Below are 18009 nucleotides of genomic sequence, written 5' to 3'. Positions count from 1 at the left end.
ATAGGATGCAGGGCTTCAGAAGAAATCTCCCTCCTTAACACCTGAGTGGCTCCCCAAAAGAGACAGCCATCCTGGATTATCTAGATGGGCCCTAAATCCACTGATAAATGTCCTTAGAAGAGGCAAAAGAGGAGAAGACACAGACAGAAGGGGAAGAGGCCATGTGACCATCGAGGCAAAAACTGGAGTGATACCACCACAAGCCTAGGAAGCCAAGACATGCCAACAGCCACCAGAAGCTGGAAGAAGTGAAGAATGATTGTCCCCTAGAACCGCCAGAAGAAAGCCCTGCTGACACCTTGATTTCAGACTTATGACTTCCAGCACTGTGAGAGAATAAATTTCTGTTGTCTTAAACCAGCTAGCTTGTGGTAATTTGTTACAGCAGCCATAGGAAACTAATACATCCCCATGCTGTAACTAGGAAGATTCAGCCTCAGGACGCTTCACCATCAGTGGACCCTTATGAACCAGAACACTTCCTTTCTGTTTAGAAGGTGTGACTGTAACAGAGGCAAGAAGCCAGGCTAGACTATCAGTGGATCCTTCTTCTTTGTACCACTTGGCATTGAAAGGACACCTTTGCCCATACCTAGAAAGCATATCACCAGAATGAAGCATTGGACAAATCAATGGAGCTGGGTCTTTGGCCAAGGTCCAAAGACTCTGAGAGTGAAGCCAGAACGCTGGCAGAGCTCTGTGGGGACAAATGGTTTGGGAAGAGCGGGGAGGGCGGTGAGTTGTTCTACGGTGGTGGGCACAGATATGGCAGGGATGATTGTTGTTCAAACAGGATTCCTAACTCCAGTTTCCCAAAGGGGACTGTGGTGCTCTGGAACATTCAGCTTGGCTTTTAGGGTGGGCTTACTAGGGCTGACATACTGTGAGACTTCATTCACCAAGAGTTCCTTAAAGCACCCACTGTATGCTGGCTTTGTTCTGCACTCTACCCATCTAGGTATCTCCCAGAGCACAGTCAATGTCTACATTTCCGGACAGTGAGAAGCCAGCCCACCCCTGAAAGCGTCAGTACTTGACCTTCAGGTTTGCACTATGTGTCTCTTCCCCGGGGAAGCCTATAGGTAGGAAGCCTACCTATCCCTGTAGATGAGTCAGGTTCCTCTGTTAGACTGAGGCTTCTCTTTTGGAGGCCTGATCAACATTGTACTGTACTGAGATAACTATCTTGATGAAAGAACTTTCCACGCCTTTCCCCTGACTAGCTGTGAGCAACCCAGTAACTAGCCTGGTCCCCGGCTCCTGTAGGTTCCAATAAGTAGCTGAAGAACCTACCAGATCAATTCTCAGGCCCATCTGAGTTTTCAAAAGGAGAACGATTTCACCTGGTAGTTTCAAACCCTCTGGGAGCACCGACAGCTAGGGGCCCAGGCTTAATCTCAAGAGAAGGAAATAGGATCAAAGGCGAAAGGCCCGGGGAATAAATAAAGCTGCATGTGGGAGGTAGAGAAGATGTCAACTCCAAACCCAGGGTTGCCAGAGGCCAAAATTTCACAACCCTCCCTCCGTGAGGAGGGATCCTTGTGCCAATTGGTTTGTCTTGGCCAAGATGGCATCCCATACTTCCTTTTCTATAACCCCGTCTCTCCCCCCAAAAACCTCCCCCTCCTGAACATGAATTTCGCCTTGTGAATAGCATTCGGAGGGACTGGACTCTAACAACGTCTGGAGTCTCATCAAAGTACAAAAGGGCACCTGACTCATCACAAGTTCTCCCCGAAGGGTCTTCCGCTTACGTTGAAACAAAAGAGGGACGTGGTAAATCAGGACTGTCGACTGGTTGCCACCAGACCTCCTCTGTAAAACAGGGAAATAACGGTGCTCACCTCAGATGGGAGAAAATTTGAGAATGAGGGCGAGCCTCAGGGCAGTGCCTGGCTGCAGTCGCAGGAATAGCAGCGGCACGAACCACAGTTGTTCTTCTAACCTGTGCGATGAGGAGTCAGAAGGTCTCCTTGAATTGGGTGAGGGTGGGGCAGAGGAGGTGAGGAAGGAATGTATCAAGAAAGAAAGGTACCCATTGAGTAGAGTACGGAAGGAGCTGGCCACTGAAGAAGGGACTCAAGTCCCCTCGGCCTCCTTGCTCTGGGTCCTACCTCTTGCCTCTTCTCTGAAGCTCCATCAGGTAGACCCTGTTCCATTATGCTTGCCTCTTTCTTTTTATAAACACCTGCTCTAATGGACTAGCCTTATAGATTTGTTTATACTAACATGTAAATGACTGTTGGGGCTTTGCTCATTTGGGAAGGGCTTTCAGTTGAAATGAACACCATCGAGTGAGTAGGGGTGGCAGAGGGCCTTCTCAATGATTCAGAAAGCACAATGCCTATTCCATCCAGAAAACCAGCAGGTATTCTATAGTCTGGCTATGCCAGGTGGGGCAGGCCATTTTGGTTTGGTTAAACTGGCTGAGCAAATTCTGAACCCTCCATCCTCTTCCTGGAAGAAGGAAAGTAGGCAGGACCATGGTGGGGGGAGAGGAGGACAAAGGATGTTAGACAGAGCAGAGGTACACAGAGCAGGAAGGGATGACTCCCTCCAAATGTGCTTTTCGGGGAAAGCAGCACTGCCAGGGGGAGAGCAGAACTCTCTGCTTCTAAAAAGCATGACTTTCAAGGTAATGGGAAGTAAGGGGTTCTAGCCTTCCAGCTCTTTGGGGTACCCTCAGACTCCTTCCATGGGCCCTCCCACCCCATGAGATATTGCAGGTCATGGCTGGCATTTTCAAGAGAAGCCCATCTCATGGGCAGATGCAGTAACCTATAGTCAACCTGGATACTGCCTGGGCCTCCCCAACTGCCCTGCAGCCTGGTCCCAAAGTCAGGACTAGACCAGATTATGATGGGGAGTCGGGTGGAGAATTCAGGTTACCAGAGATGGTCAGCACAGAGATCGTGGAAAGGACTGGTGGAGAATGCCACCTGCCCTCCCCACAGCATGGCCCCATCTAGCATGCTTCAGGACAGTGTGATGTCAGAGTGTGAAGGGCCTGGCCTCCAGCAGCTCCTAGGGAAGGGGCTCCAAAACAGAAGAAACAGAGATGGGTCAGAGCCAGTCCTGGAACACAAACACCAGTATATTTTGTGTGCATGAATGTGAAAAGAAAGAGACAAAGAGACCAATGGAGACAGAGCAGGCAATGGGTGCACAAACCAGTCATGTATCCTTCTGAAGAGCTGCCATAGCTGGGAGACAGTCCCATCTGCCTCAGAGGCCCTTTTGTAGAGCAGGGACCTGTAGCTCCTCCAGGCCTGGGGTGGCCTCAGAGTAGAAGGTGCTTTCCCTGCCTTAGCCGTAAGTCCTCCAGGCCTGAGCCTCCCATTTTTCTGCCTCCCCTGTGGTGATGTCTGCATAGCCCAGAGCTCTATAAATACAGGTTCTCCTAACTGACCCACTCAGTGGCTGCCTCCCCAGGAGACCCATGCAGAAAGCGAGGGACCAGGACAAAAGGACTTCATGGGCACTCCCTAGGTATTATTGCTGTGAATAAGCATAGGCCATTGTGACTCACTGGCATCGGAGGGGACACAGCACAAGGGACAGGATGCCTAGCAGATGTCAGAAGCGATTCAACCATGCAGGGCAGCACATGGCGATCTGTGACTCAGAGATGCTGCCATGTCCTGTGGAGAGAGGCCCAGGACACAAGAGGTTCATAAAAAGTGATCAGATTCTCTGCTTTGCAGGGCTGGGATTACTCCAAACTTTGAGTCCTTGGGCACTATGGGATTGGGGCCCTGAAGACACACAGATCCTGTGGTTAAGCTCCCGGTCATCACCTCCCTTTGCTAGGGGCTCTGTGCCCTACGAGGGAGAATAGGAGCCTCAGGGCACCTGGATGAAGCAGAAGCACAGTGCTCTGCACGTTGCCAGGCAGGCAGGTTTACTCGGGGACCTCTCGCACTTGGGAGTTTTTATAGGGCCCAGAGAGATAGTGCCAGGGAACAGACAGGGCAACCTCTGGAGCGGCCAGACCCAGCGGGCCACCCAAGGGCTTGCTCTGGCAGAGAATCATGCAGGCCTTGGGCTGGGAGACATCAACAAGCTGACCACCAGATTCTGTCGTGGAGGGGAGAGCAAAGGTGAGTAGTGTGGTTTAAGGGGCTTAGAGGGGTAGTGGGGTCCAGGAGACCGAGATAATGTGGATCAAGGGGAAAAGACCGAGGAAACAATTACTCAGACAGAACCGGGAACCAGACACTATTCTTCCTCTGGAATCCCCTCCACCTGTAGATGGAAAGCAATTGACCCCCACTGGAAGGCTGAACCCCTAGAAGCCCCAAAGCCCTGGAATTGGGGCCACAGTAAAATCAAAGGTAGGGTTAACCCCTGCAGAATGTAGGTCGTGCCTGGACTGCAGGAGCCTGCCCAGGACATAGAGGCTGGGGATCGCCTTCAAACTGTCCTGGACAGGGTCACTGCAGAACACAACCCTGCCACAGGCAGAGTCTCCCAGCCTTTCTCCCAATCCAGGACACCACCCCTGCCCACCCCCAGCATCCCCACCCTGGCCTGTGCCCTAGCTGGTGCTGTCTGCACAGTCTAGGTGGAGCAGTACAGCAAGAAGAGGAGATTCTCTCCACAGGTCGTATTATCACTTTTAATGTTCTATAAAAAGGGAAAGGCTAATTTCTACCTAAGAGTCATAGTGTGGTCAAGAAGAGACCATGTACCATGGGATAGGCTGCGTTCTGATGGACCCCTCCCCTCAGGGAGTGGGCAGAGCTGGAAGTGGGCTGGAGTTAGGATTTCACCTGTCTACTGCCAGCAATGGACCTGTCACTGAGGAAGGCGGGGCAACCAAGATGACAATGCCCATGAGCCCGGCAGGGTTAATACTGTTTAAGGAGCAAGCTCAGGGGGTCAGCTTTTCTGGGAGGGGTGAGGAGGGGGTAGCCCTGAGGAGGTTTTGCTGCAGGGCTGGGGCTATGGCAGAACCAGAACGGACCCATTCCCACTAAGGATGCTTCGAAGACCCTCCCAAAGCTGAAAGGCCCTCTTTTTCTCCCTCACTCAGTCTCCGTGACTCTCCAACACTGGATACCTGCTCCTCCACCTCCTAGAAAACTAGACTGCCCCGGCTGGTTTGAAAATAAACCAGTCAGGTACCTTTACTGCCCAACTTCCCCCCTTCACACTGATTTGTCTCTAGGTCCCCATTGTTGATCCATGGGGCCCAAGATGGCCTGACTGTGCGTTGGGGGTATCATTAGTTTTTAGCCACTGCAAGGAGGTGAGCACCAGGGGCATTGCCACAACCCCCCAGACCAGGGGGGGTGGGGAGGCATAAGGGGGGACTCCTCAGGAATCGGGCCATCGACAATAGTGGAGGGAAGGCTGCAAGAGGGTTGGAGGGGTCTGCTCAGGGTTCTATCTCTGGCAGCTGCTGTGTTGCCTAGGGAGTTGTGGGTGGGGCAGGTGGGGGGGTTACATGGATAAAGGGTCTGCTAGTGGTAAAGGCTTTGAAAATAAGAGAAAAGGGGGAAATGCCACCGAACACACAGGGATTGAAACCTCCAAAAGCCCAAGGTTGGTGGGAATCCAGCACCAGGGGGGGAACCCCCAAAGGCCAAGGGATCAGCGTGGGACCCTGGGGGAGGGGAGAGGAGCCAAGGGAAGGCCTCCCAGCCCTTGCAGACCAGCACTCCTGCCCAGCAGCCTCCTGGCTGCCCAGTCTCTTCTTAGGCTGCAGCTCAGCAGGCCCCTGGGGGAGGTATTGGTTGCAAGCAAGCACCTGAATATTGCCTAATGGAACCAGCCGAAGCCCAACTAAACCAGGTGAGAGGGAGGCAGGTGGCCGCTGCAGCAGCCCGAAGCCTCCTCAGGCTTTGCCTCCCACCTTCTGCTCCATTCTGTGTCCCTTAGCCAGGACAGGGCCTGCTGCTTCCAAAGTCACCCACGTAGTCCAGTCCCGGTGTAGCCACAGGCCTCCCGCCCCTGAGCTGGGCTGACATCCACGGACCTTATCCGAAGTGCCCCTGCTGCCTCCACACCCCGCCCCCAAGACCTGACCACGCCCCCAACGCCCGCCCACAGTGGGCGGGGCATGGGGCTCCGTGTGCCCTACGGGGCAGGGCTTGTGCTGCACAGAGGGGGCAACCCTGCCAGCTTGGTACCCTTGTCCACAGAATCCATGAGAGCCCCCCAGCCCCCCCCCCAGCTCAGTCAGTCTTGACGTGGCCGTTGGCCAGGGCCAGGGGGCCGCTGGGCTCCCCGGGCTCGGCGTTCTTGTCAAAGCGGAGGCGGAGGGTGTTGCGGATGATGAACTGCTCCATGATGAGGGCCCCGCAGAACCAGGGCACGGCGTACTCCAGGGTGATGAGGCCCATGAAGTCAAAGTCGAACTGGGAGTAGTCCCAGGGGCAGGCGTTGAACTGGCGCAGGATGAAGCCGGTGGTGAACTCCCACAGGTAGGTCCAGAGCGTGTAGATGAGGCAGCGCACCAGCAGCGGGCAGCGGCCGCGCAGGCGCAGGTACATGCGCTCCACGATGAGGATGGACGTGCCGTAGATGAAGAGCGCCCACACGCTCGTGACCCCCGGGAACTTCCAGTTAAAGTTCAGCACGAATTCCCAGGCCGCCGTGAACATCACCTCGCAGAAGTAGCCATGGATGGCGTACAGGTACCAGCGGGACAGCGCCGTCAGGGGCTCGGCGGAAGCCATGGCGCTGACTCGGGGGTGCTGGCTGTTAGGGACGCAAAGGAGACACAAGTGAGGGAGGAGGGGAGGGGGCAGGGCCACAGACTTGCCCGCCCCAAGTCTCTGGAGTGACCAGGCTGGAGGGGATTTCAAACCTGCCTCTACCTTTCTCTTTAGTTACTCATCATACTCCTAACCCTATTCCATGTTCATTACTTTATTTCATATTCCTTACCTGAGCCAGGTAGGCATGAGAAATAAAAGGAAGAAAACAAACAGCCCCACTGGCTTCCTCTGAGAAATGCTACTCAAGTGCTACTTGGAGAGAGGTGTCTACTACACTCCCTATAATAACTTCTTAGGATGATTGGTAGTCAGTGGAAGAGTTGGCTGTCCTGGCCCACCAGTCACCCCCATTTCCAGGCTACTTGCTAATTTTTCACTAGGCCCGTCTACTGGGGTCCCCATCTCTTCCCCCACTTCTTCTCAAACTCAAGTGAGTTCCACATCACTCATACTTCTGAGCTCTTTCTAAGCAGCCCGTCACATGTGTCTTTTATGTGTGTGTATGTGAACATATACATAAAAGTTACCATTTTAACTGTTTTAAAGTATACGCTGAAGTGATATTAAGTACATTCTCATTGTTGTGCATCCATCATCACCATCCATCTCCAAAATGTTTTCATCATGCCAAACTGAAACTCTGAACTCATTAAACACTATCTCCCCATCCCCTCTCCAGCCTGTGGCAACCACTATTCTACTTTGTCTCTATGAATCTGACAACTCTAGGTATCTCATTTAAGTGGAGTCATGCAGTATTTGTCCTGTTGTGACTGGCTTATGTCACTGAGCCTAACGTCTTCATGGTTCATCCATGTTGTAGCATGTGTCAGAATTTTCTTCCCTTTTTAAGGCTAAATAATATTCTATTGTGATCTACCTAGATATATTTTCTCAGTTCATCCATTAATGGGTGTTTCCACCTTTTGGCTATTGTAAATAATGCTGCTCTGAACATGGGTGTACAAATACCTGTTCGAGTGTCTGCTTTCAGTTCTTTTGGGTATTTACCCAGAAGTGGAATTGCTGGATCATACGGTAATTCTGCTTTTATTTTCTGAGGAGTGGCTTTGCTGTTTTCTACAGCAGCTATACCATATTACATTTGCACCAGCAATGCACAAGGGTTCCAATTTCTCCATATCCTTGCCAGCACTTATTTTCTGGTTTCGTGATGATGGCCATTCTAATGGGTGTGAAGTGGTTGCTTATTGTGGTCGCATTTGTTTTTAACTGCTCCATTAAGTGGGGTTTTGGTGTTGAGTTTCGATATTGAGAGGATACCAGTGGGCTGACAGAGGAGAGAGTCCTCCCCTTTACTTCTCATTCCCTTCCGATCCTCTCTTTTAAACCCCACTGGCGTTCAAGGCCCCATCATGCTTCTCCGGGCCCTCCACCAGCGACTGTGTGGACCACTCATTTGACCCTTTACTCAATGCCACCCCTAGTTACCATCCAGCCAGCCTGTGTACTCCTTGATGGCAGCAACTCTCTCCCGGTCCTCTGTTCTGCGGCCTTGGTACAGTCCTCCCCTGAGCAGGCGTTCTCTAAATGACACGTCATTTATGTGGAGGGTGGAGTGGGAGAGTTCAGGGTTATACCAAGAACGGGCAGGCAGAGCAGGAGAACATGAACCCCAGCTCTGCCAGCTGCCAGTGGACTCCAGGCTGACACCTCTGGCAGTCCTCTCTCCGAGGTGGTAGAAGGGACAGAGGTTAACAAGATGACATTTGCAGTCTGCCCACCTGTCTGGGAATCCCAGCCTTACGTTTCAGGTAAAGCAGACCTAGTCACAATAATGCCTACCCATGCACATTGCCTGGTGGTCTTCCAATCACTTTCATTCACATTTTGTCATTGGTTCTTACTAAATTAAGACTCGTGTGAAGGGCAGGTAGTTTGACTTCCATTTTTTAAGAGAGGTAGTTGAAGCTCAGAGAGAAGTCATTTGCCCCATATCCCAGGGCCACTGAATGGAAGAGGTGAGACTAGAATCAGTATCTTTTGATTTCGACTTCAAAACTCATCATACTTTAGCCATCTCCTAGACATGCGTGCCTAATGTCACTCCCCTGCTCAAAAACATTCAATGGTTCCCCATTTTCTAATGAAACGCTGCAGTGTCCTTGGCCTGCCATTCAAGACTCTCCCTGATCTCACTCCAATCTACTTTTTCAGCCTAATTCTCACAGTCCAGCTCTCCGCGTCTTACCACCATCCCATCTATTGTGTTTTATGTGCCTTTCTCCTCTTGCCTCCACAAGTACAAACCCAGCTTACAGGTTACCTTCAGAACAAAATCTTTTTCATCCTCCCAACCACAAATCCTTTCTTCCTCCCCTGAACAGCCACAGCATGTACTCTGTCTCTCTTTGGTACAGATGATTTTGTTTCACTATGTTGATAACTTTCAGTCCCCAGCCAAACAGCTTTCCTGTGTTCTACACCTATTTACCCCACTCCTTCCCGAACACCTCCACCTAAGTGCCGCATAGGCACCTCATATTCCTTTCCTAAATCAAACTCATTATCTTCCCCCCCAATATCTCCTATGACCCCCATCTTTTTTTTTCTTTTTTTTTTGGAAATTAGAACACTCTGTGCAACGTTTTGGTCCACTCTTAGCTTCTTTTTTCTTTTTAAATTATGCAGTTAAAGGAGCAGCCAGCACACAACAGAGCGCGTGGGAGGACCGGCCGGTGACAGGAGCCCAGGCCTCTGGCCTCAGGCTCGAGCTGCCCTCGCTGCTCCGGCCACGGCACCGAACTGCAGCCCCTCAGGGCCCGGGAGGGGGAAGGGGGAAGGCGGTTCCAGCCCCAGCAGCTTTCCCGTCCCTACTGGTGCCCGACTGTCAGCGCGTCTTGTCCCACACCTGTGGCCGGGAGGGGGCCGCTTGTCCTCTGTCCAGCAGAAGGGCTGGTCACCTTCCCTTGCTGCGAGGCGAGTACGGAGGGCCTCCCGCTGGAGGTGCCGCCTCAGGCCAGGTCACCCAGGTCCACCTCAGGGATCGTATGACCCCCATCTTGATTAATGGTACCGCCATGCACCCAGTTAGCAGAGAAAGGTCATTCCTGCTTCCTCTGCCACTTCTCCCCTTTAACCTGAACTCCCTGAAAGTAAGGACTTTGATTCAGCACTGCATCCCCAGGTGCCTAGAATAGTGCCTCGCACACAGTAAGCATTCAGTTCAAGAGTGAAGACGTTTTTGGGACTTCCCTGGTGGTCCAGTGGTTGAGTCAGTCTTGCTGTGCAGGGGACGCTGGTTCGATCCCTGGTCGGGCAACTAAGCCCACACATGCAACGAAGAGCCCGTGCACCACAACGCAAGATGCCGCGAGTGTCACAACTAAGACCCGACGCAGCCAATAAATAAATATTGTTTTAAAAAAGAATGAAGACATTTCTGTCACTCAGCAATTGCTACATAACAAATCATCCCCAAACTCAATGGCTTAAATAAACTCTCATTTATTATTACAACTCACGTGCCTGTGGGTTGGCAGATCTTGGCTGGCCTCAGTCACAAGGCTGTGAGTCATCTGGGGGCTCTGTCCTATGCTTGGCTGGGATGGCTCTGCTCCACTTGCCTCTTGTCCTTCTTCTGGGCCTAGTGGACTAGCCCTGGCAAGGTCTTCTCATGGCAAGGGCGGAGGCCCAAGAGCGAACAACCCAACTGCACTGGTGCTCTTCAATACTGGTTAAGTTGTTAAGTCACACCCACTAACATCTTGTTGGCCCAAGCAAGTCACATGGCAAAGCCACCAAGTCAGCCATTAACTCCTATCCTTTCTACCTCTTAAACATCTTTGAAATCCACCTCCTCCTTGTCATTCCTCTTTCTCATTCCTGCTCGAGTTCAAGCCCCATCATCTCTCACCTGGATGACTCCAATGGTCTCTTACTTAGCCAGTCTCCCAGCCTTGCCTTGCTCCTTTCAATTTACTCATCACTACTGTGAAAGAGTGTATAGAAACAGCAGCCTTTCTAAAATGCACATCCAATGTTTCTCCCCACTTAAAGCCCATTGGTGGATCTTTAACATCTACAGAGTAAGGCTCAACACCTAGGCATGACTGGCAAAGCCCATCGTGATCCACTTCTGCTTCGGAGCCTGTCCTCCAGATCTCTCCATTGCTGTTTTTGCTACTTGGGGTGCCCTTCCCCCACCCATGGCCTGCGAGGCCATAATCCTCCTTCAAGATCCAGCTCCTCTTCTGTGAAGACTTTCCTGAACACCTGCAACTCTGGAGCTGTCCACTGCCCTGTCCACCTCTGCACCCCATTCACTTCTGTGATAACAGTTAGCATTTGGCTTTGCCATGATTCCTCTGGAGGCCAGCACTGGTAGCCACCTGATGAATGTTTAATACAACATTAAGAGAAAAATGCAGGATTCAAAGTGGAATGCTGAGTATGATTCTGATTTTGCAAAGGCATACATACATGTAAATATCAAAAAAAAAATTTAGCCACAATCGTCTCCAGATGGTGACATCATAAGTGATTTTTATTTCCATCTTTATACTTTTCTGTAGACTCTAAAATTTTTTTCTAACTAGTATGTATAACTTTTATAAAAATAATGGTATCTCAAAAACATTTGTTTTTGTTTGTTTGTTTGTTTTATTTTCTTTTTTTGGCCACACAGCACATGGGATCTTAGTTCCCCGACCAGGGATCGAACCCACACCCCCTGCAGTGGAAGCGCGGGGTCTCAACCACTGGACCGCCAGGGAAGTCCCTTAAAGCTATTTGTTGAATGACTATATATTACTCATCTTAGCGCCTCGTATATAGAAGATGCTCAGTAAATTTGCCAGACAAATGAACTTAAGGAAACCTGAAATTGTGTAAAATTAACGCCCATTCTTCCCTCCTGAGCCATGCCCGACAACAAACCATGACTCACAGGTGTGAATGGTGTGTAGGGTTAAGTGCAAAGGCTCCAGATCCTAACTGCCTGGGTTTGTGCTGTGGACGATAATACCCCCCACCTGTGGGATCTAGGGCACATTACCTGACCTCTCTGTCTCAGTTTCCTTATAAGTAAAGTGAGAATAAGAAGAGAAACTACCTCTGAGGGTTAACAGTGAGGATGAATGAGCTAAGAGATAGCCACTACTAGGGATACAGCAAATGCTCAAAAAAGGACGGCTTTCATTTCTGGCACGGAGCCAGGATTCCTGGTCGGCTTCTCCCTCCCACCTGTGGCAGGGTCTTTCTGCCCCTCTCCTCACTAGCAGCCGGGCAGCCTTCTGTGCCAAGCAAGTCAGGTCTTCACCTCCACTCAGAGCACTAACCCGGCAGCCAAGCTACCCATGAAAACAGTAATCACACATACAGCCCATGGAACCAAAACCCAGCTGAGGAGAATCGACATGAGCGTCCAGCTCCCGTGTGGCTGAGGAGGTTTGGTGAAAGGGGAGGGATCTCAGCACCAGCCCTGTGAGGGCCTGGCTTTAAGAGAAGTGTGAGTGAAAGGGCCAGCATTCCTGGCACAGTTTCTCAAGCTCTCGTTTTATCCTGAACTCCCAACAGGTTGCTAAGCTCTGCCCAGAACAGAGCTTGGGCTCCAGGGAAACTCACAGAGGAGCGAGGAGGGGTCCGCAGTCCGAGGTGGGTGGACAGTGGTGGCCTGGAGACCCCTCTGCCTCCTGCCCGACTCAGGGTCCTCTGAACGCAGGTCTGTCCACCTGACAGGCACTCGTAGCCCTGGCCCCTCTGTCCCCCAGGATCCGGAGAAGGGACTTCTTCAGACGTGCTCTTCAGCAGCCTCATGTAACTGGTGGAGTCATCACTCTGGTCAGTCCCCTTCTTGATGCTGTTTTTAAGACCCTACTCTCCTTGCCTCTTGGTCTGATCTTTTGGGGAGGCCAAGAATGGTTTCCCAGTCGGTTACAGATCAGAGGCTCCAGCCACGCCCACCCCCCCAGAGCAGGTGACTTGGAAGAGTTGGACACCCAAACCCTATGGAACAGAAGCAAGATTAAAGCAGTAGCTGTCAGAGGGAGAGAGGGCAAGCTGCCGAACAGAAGAGAGGATGTGGGGAGAGAGAACAGGGCGAGCCTGAGGCCTGGATTCTGTTTTTAGAATCTCTGTGCCTGGAAGAACACAGGTAGGTGGAGGGGAAGCATACCTAGGCGAGGTCAGGTGGTGTCTGAGGAGACCTGGACTGGTCCACGGAAGATGAATGGGGTAGAGCTGGCGGGGGCCAGGAGGCCGGGGTGAGGACAGGGACGGGGATATGAGGCAGTGTCGTCAGGTGGGATGGCAGCTCACGCTGTGATGGGACAGATGCTAAAATTAAAGGCAGGCATTGGCCTGGGTGGATTTTCAGAACTCCATTCCCCAAACCCACTTCTAATAGTCACAGGAGCTGTGCCTGAACTTTGAGCTAGGACAGGCTCCCCTCCCTCTGCTGGGCCCAACAGCCCCCATCCCTGCCTGGCCTCCCCCAACCTGAGCCCTTTGCCCCAGACCCTTCCAGTACCTCCTTGTTCAGCCCTGGGATCAGAGCCCCGGGTATACCTGCATCAAGAGGAAGCAGCAGTTCACGGGATGTTGCTTCTTTCTCCTGGTGACAGGCATAACCATCCTGAGGACCGTGACACAAAGATGGGACAGCCCAGGAAGGAAAACTCAGGGTGGAGTAGAGAGGAGAGCGTGGGCAAGACTGAAAGCAGAGAAAAGAATTTGCAGAGCAGTGGATGGTTTCACAAGCGGGATTTTAGGGAACAACACTCAAGTACAAGAGCCCTCATTTGTGATGAAAGAGCCAGGCACACGGAGTTCCAGCAAAGGGCCAGAGCCCAAGGAGAGTCATCAGGACAGGGCACTGCCTCTGCAAGGAGACAGGTGGGGGAGGGGGGAGGGCTGGCTTTCAGAGCGCTGCTCCCTAGGAGTATCTCACCTGCTGCTCTTGGAACCTGCTGAGCTATTCCTTAGGGTGAGCAGTTGAGAGGAGCGAAGAGAATGCCATAAAAGTCCAAGACAGGCTGGAGGCAAAACCAGATGGGACGATTGTTCTTGGTTTTGCCAAAAACCCCCATCTTGTAGCATCTTAACTTCCTGGAACAACACGACAACTCTGGGAATTTTTGTCCAGAGGAGCATCTTGCTAGAAAATCAGGATTCCCCTTCCATGCAGACAGGCTGGGCAAGCCTTCCTCTTTCACCTCATTTACTTCCCAAATTTCACTCCCCATCCCCAGGCAACAAAACCATTACAGTTAATTAATACCACTGCTCTGGAGAGATGCACAGGCCTTCCGGGGGTCTCTGAGGACAAGGCATTGGGGGCACAGCTTGAGCAACCCTGAGTGCAGTCACCTGGTGGGGTAGTGGAATTAATGAGGGGTGGGTGGTCGCTCTTCCCTCTGGGTGCCATCTGCAAGTTCTGAAACAGTCCTGAGCTTCCCCTGTGGTCATCAGGTTGAGGAGGAGGAAAACATGGGCTTGCTTCCGGGCCAGAAGGGAAGCAAGTGGGGGAAGATACCCGTGGTCACTGGCTTGCCCAAATGCCATAGAGTTCCACCCTCTCTTGCTGTGGGCGCCCCCCCGCCCCAGGAAAGCTCCCTGGGATGGTCCTCCTGCCATTTCCCAAGTCACAGTAATAATCAGGCACTCTTCTCAGCACTTTCCATGTATTAACTCAGATAATCTTCAAGCCCATTTCACAGATGGGGAATTTGAGGCAGAGAAAGGCTAGAAAATTAGCCTAAGTTCTTACAGCTCCACAAGGCAGAACTGGGATTCAAACCCAGCTCCAGAGCCTTCACTCGCAGTCAGCACATTGCACTGTTCTTGAGCCTGACTACAGGCTCCTTTGAGGGCACTACCGTTTTCTGAGTTTCTGCTTGTGGAAGGCTGAGACGGTATATGGAGAGACAACAGGAAGCAAGAAGGATGTGAGCTTCTCGGTAGATCATCAATGAAGCCCAGAACTGGTGTCAGAGCTCCTGAAGGCTCTCAGTCTATTCTGAGAGGCCAAGTTCTGTTCTGAAGCCACGTTCTGGCAGCGTCCACACGAAGGTCCTCCACGGTCACGGCTGACCCTCACAGAACCATGGCAGCAGCCACCCCTTTGGACCTTAAGGCACGTGCCATTCAAAGACCTCTCACCAGGACACACATTACCCAGAGCCTCCCCGACTGCCAGCCTGCCCCAATGCTGCCGGGAATCTCAGATGCCCCAGCCCTGCCACGGAAACGCCAGCCAAGAGCAGTGGCCAGCGTGCAGGCTGCCCAGAGAAGCCCTGTGCCTACAGCAGCAACAGCAGCCAGAGCATCAGAAGCAACCGATCCGTGCAGGGCAGCAGGCCGGGGAGGATTTCAGACGGCCTCAGATGCTGAGCAAATCCCAGCTGGCAGGTGCAGTGGGGGCAAGTGGGCTTGGGGAACGGAGTCAGCCTGGCACAGAGGCTTACCAGGGCTCAGGCAGCAAAGGGCAGCCTGCGGGCGGGGACTGCAGGCTGGGGTTCCTGTGCGTTGCCTGCAGGGCCCTTCCCAGACTTTACACGGCTGCCTCTCTGTTGTCATTGAGATCTCAGCTCAACCATCACCCCTCAGAGGAACCTCTGGTCCAAAATAGCCTCCCCGTCACTCACATCATCCCCTTTTAGTCATAGCACTTTCACTTTCTGATATTTTGCTACTTGTTCATTGTCTGTCTCCCCCAATCGGAGTGAAAGTTCCACAAGGGCAGGGCTCTGCCTTGTTCACTGCTGGGTAACTAGTGCCTCGAACAGTGCCTGGCAGTAAGACCCACTGATACCTGTGAACGAATGGATTGATGAATGAATGAATGGGCCCAAACAGTCACAGGCCCTTAAACGCTGATGAGAGCAGGTATAAAGAACTAAAGAGCTCAGCCTTTCTCTTCTCCTCTTTCTTGGGAAATATAGCCTTTAAAATTTTTTTATATCTAGCATTTTAAAATGTCTTTCTTTTTCCTGATTACAAAAATGACATTTGCTCACAGTTGAAATTTAAACACTGCAGAAAGGAATGACATAGAAAGCAAAAGTCCCCCATCATCCCACATCTTAGAGAAAATCACTTTTAATGGTATGTTGTGTACTCATTGAGATTTAATTTAGTTTTAAAAGAAACAAATCCATGCATCATAGAAAGAAAAGGCATTCATAATTCCAGCAAACTAGCAGCCATTATCTTTTCCCCTTTGCGATCTTTTCTCATGTGTTTATTTTACAAGTTACCATAATGTACTTATCCTGTAACCTCCCACTTTCACTCATTACATCATAATCATTTTTCCAAGTTGTCACATTTCCTATGTTCTGCTTATTATAATGGCTGTGTAATATTCCAACAAGTGGAAATCTATAATTTACTTAACCTAGCTGTTCAACAAAGGGAGAACAACTGTTTCCCATTTCTACTCTGACAATGACACCACAAGAACATCTTTTATGCCTGTAACAAGAGAATTCAGCCCTTTTCTTTGCTGGAACTATTTCCTAATGAAAGATTTCTTAATGAACAATTCTACAAGTGGTATCACTGAACAAAAGGGTACAACTGTTTTAAGGCTGATGATGTAGGTTGTTCTGGGGAATTCTATGTAATGCGGGGAATAGGTCTCCGTCTGAGTCTCCGCGTTCCCACAGTGGCCTCCACGACCATCTCTCCACCCCCCCACCCCACTCCCACAGTCCAGGCTCTCTCACACCACCCCGGCTATAAATCAACTCGGTAACACACTTCCTGAAAGACCCTCCAATCACAAACTGATTTTGCAAGCCTCGGTTGACTGAAAAATAGATTCTAGCCTTGAGTTTTAAACTCTCAACTAGAAGTGGAGTCAAGATCTATCTAAAGCTGAGAAATACCCGGTTACCCTTTCCCTCTCTGCAAACTCCTACATAGAAGCTAAGGGCTCTGGGCTCCCATGGACCAGTCCAACAGCTCCTAAAACTTGTCCAGTCAAGAGTGCAAACCCACCAGCGCTCCCTGCCCTGGTTTCCGGGGGAGCTGTCTGCCTGCTGGCCCCCGGTCCCACAGTGGGACTGTCTGCCCTCTTCAGACAGAACAGCCTTTAGGCCGGACAGCCTCTGGGGCTTGGGAGAGCAGCCAACTGTCATTTTTTAAAGCATCATGAAGGAAAAGCCAGAGGCCGAGGCTGGAAAGAAAGGCTATGTGTGGACAGGTGAGACTCCCCAGCCAGGGGGCCCCTCGCCCTACATGCCGCTCCTCTGGACTGAGGAGGAGATATGGCTGAAACATGGCAGAGGCAGCAGAGAACTTGCTCCTCTTGACCCCCTGGTGGCCATGTTTCTGGCAGCTAAGGCACCACAAAGCCTTCACCATCCAGTGCCCTGGATGCTCTACCCAAGGCCACACAAACCACTCATGGCTTCTGGGCAGAGTCTGGAACCCTAGGTGAGATCCAGTTCCCACTGCACAGAGGTAAAGCCCAGGGCCCAAAGCACCCATGAGCATACAGATAAAGGGAAGTGGGGAAGATGCCATCTAAGTGCTGGGTGTCTCACATCACTCATGTCAGCCCATCTGGGTCTGACCCAGTTCTTAGAGGCCATGTGGCCATACGATGGCTCTAGCACGTGACATGGCCTGAAACTGCTGGAAAACCCCCTCCCATTCCAGGACCATAGCCCTGTGACAGGCCCTTGGACCGGAAGCAGGCTCAGAACTGGAACCTTCAGACCTGCGCCCAGGAACCTTCAGACCTGCTGAGGCAGGAAGGGCCAGTGATCCCCTGGGAGCCAGTAACATACTCACCTATCACACCCTTGAGTGCGCGGCTCCGAACAGACATCAGGAACACTGTCCAGGAGCGTCCCGGGTTAACCTTTGTCCCGCTGCCTGGCTGGGCCTCGGTGCCATTCTCAACAGTGTGGGCACGCATCAGCCCCAGGGCTCAGCTGATCCTCGGCTAGTGGATGGATGGCTTCCATTTGTCCCTGGAATTAAAGAGGAGGAGTTCATTAGCTTCAACTGCCCCCAGCTCCGAGCCACCAGGCCAGCCAGAGAGGCAGCCTCAAGGCAAACACCGCAACTCTGGGCTCCAGGCTCAGCCCCAGGCACGCATCACACCCAGGCCATGGGGCCTCTCCTGGGGCCTGCCACCTCCTCTCTGCCCTCCTGCTTGCCCAGGTCTGGTTAATCCGGAGATGAGAGCCCGGAATGGATCCCAGGCAGTTCACATGGGGGCGAGGGCTCGGTGCTTCTTGTGCCATGAGTGAATGTGTGCACACTTGTGAATCTGAGCAGGGATATAATTTTAGAATCCAGCTCCATTCTC

The 18009-nt window shown here is 51.8% G+C and overlaps 1 protein-coding gene across 1 annotated transcript; it reads right to left on the bottom strand.

The window, feature by feature from the left end:
- Window positions 1-4604: 4604 nt before the first annotated feature.
- On the bottom strand, window positions 4605-17565 carry TMEM229B (transmembrane protein 229B). Its single transcript, XM_082451941.1, has 2 exons — window positions 17487-17565; window positions 4605-6705 (listed from the first exon to the last, which is right to left on the bottom strand). Exon 2 carries the CDS (start codon window positions 6681-6683, stop codon window positions 6180-6182), a length of 504 nt encoding a protein of 167 aa, XP_082308067.1. The 5' UTR covers window positions 6684-6705; window positions 17487-17565; the 3' UTR covers window positions 4605-6179.
- Window positions 17566-18009: the final 444 nt, after the last annotated feature.

The sequence above is a fragment of the Balaenoptera physalus genome (genome assembly GCF_965194825.1).
Source record: "Balaenoptera physalus genome assembly, chromosome: 2".
NCBI lineage: Eukaryota > Metazoa > Chordata > Mammalia > Artiodactyla > Balaenopteridae > Balaenoptera > Balaenoptera physalus.
Note: the sequence above shows the minus strand (reverse complement) of the source record. Positions and strands in the feature narration are given on the sequence as shown.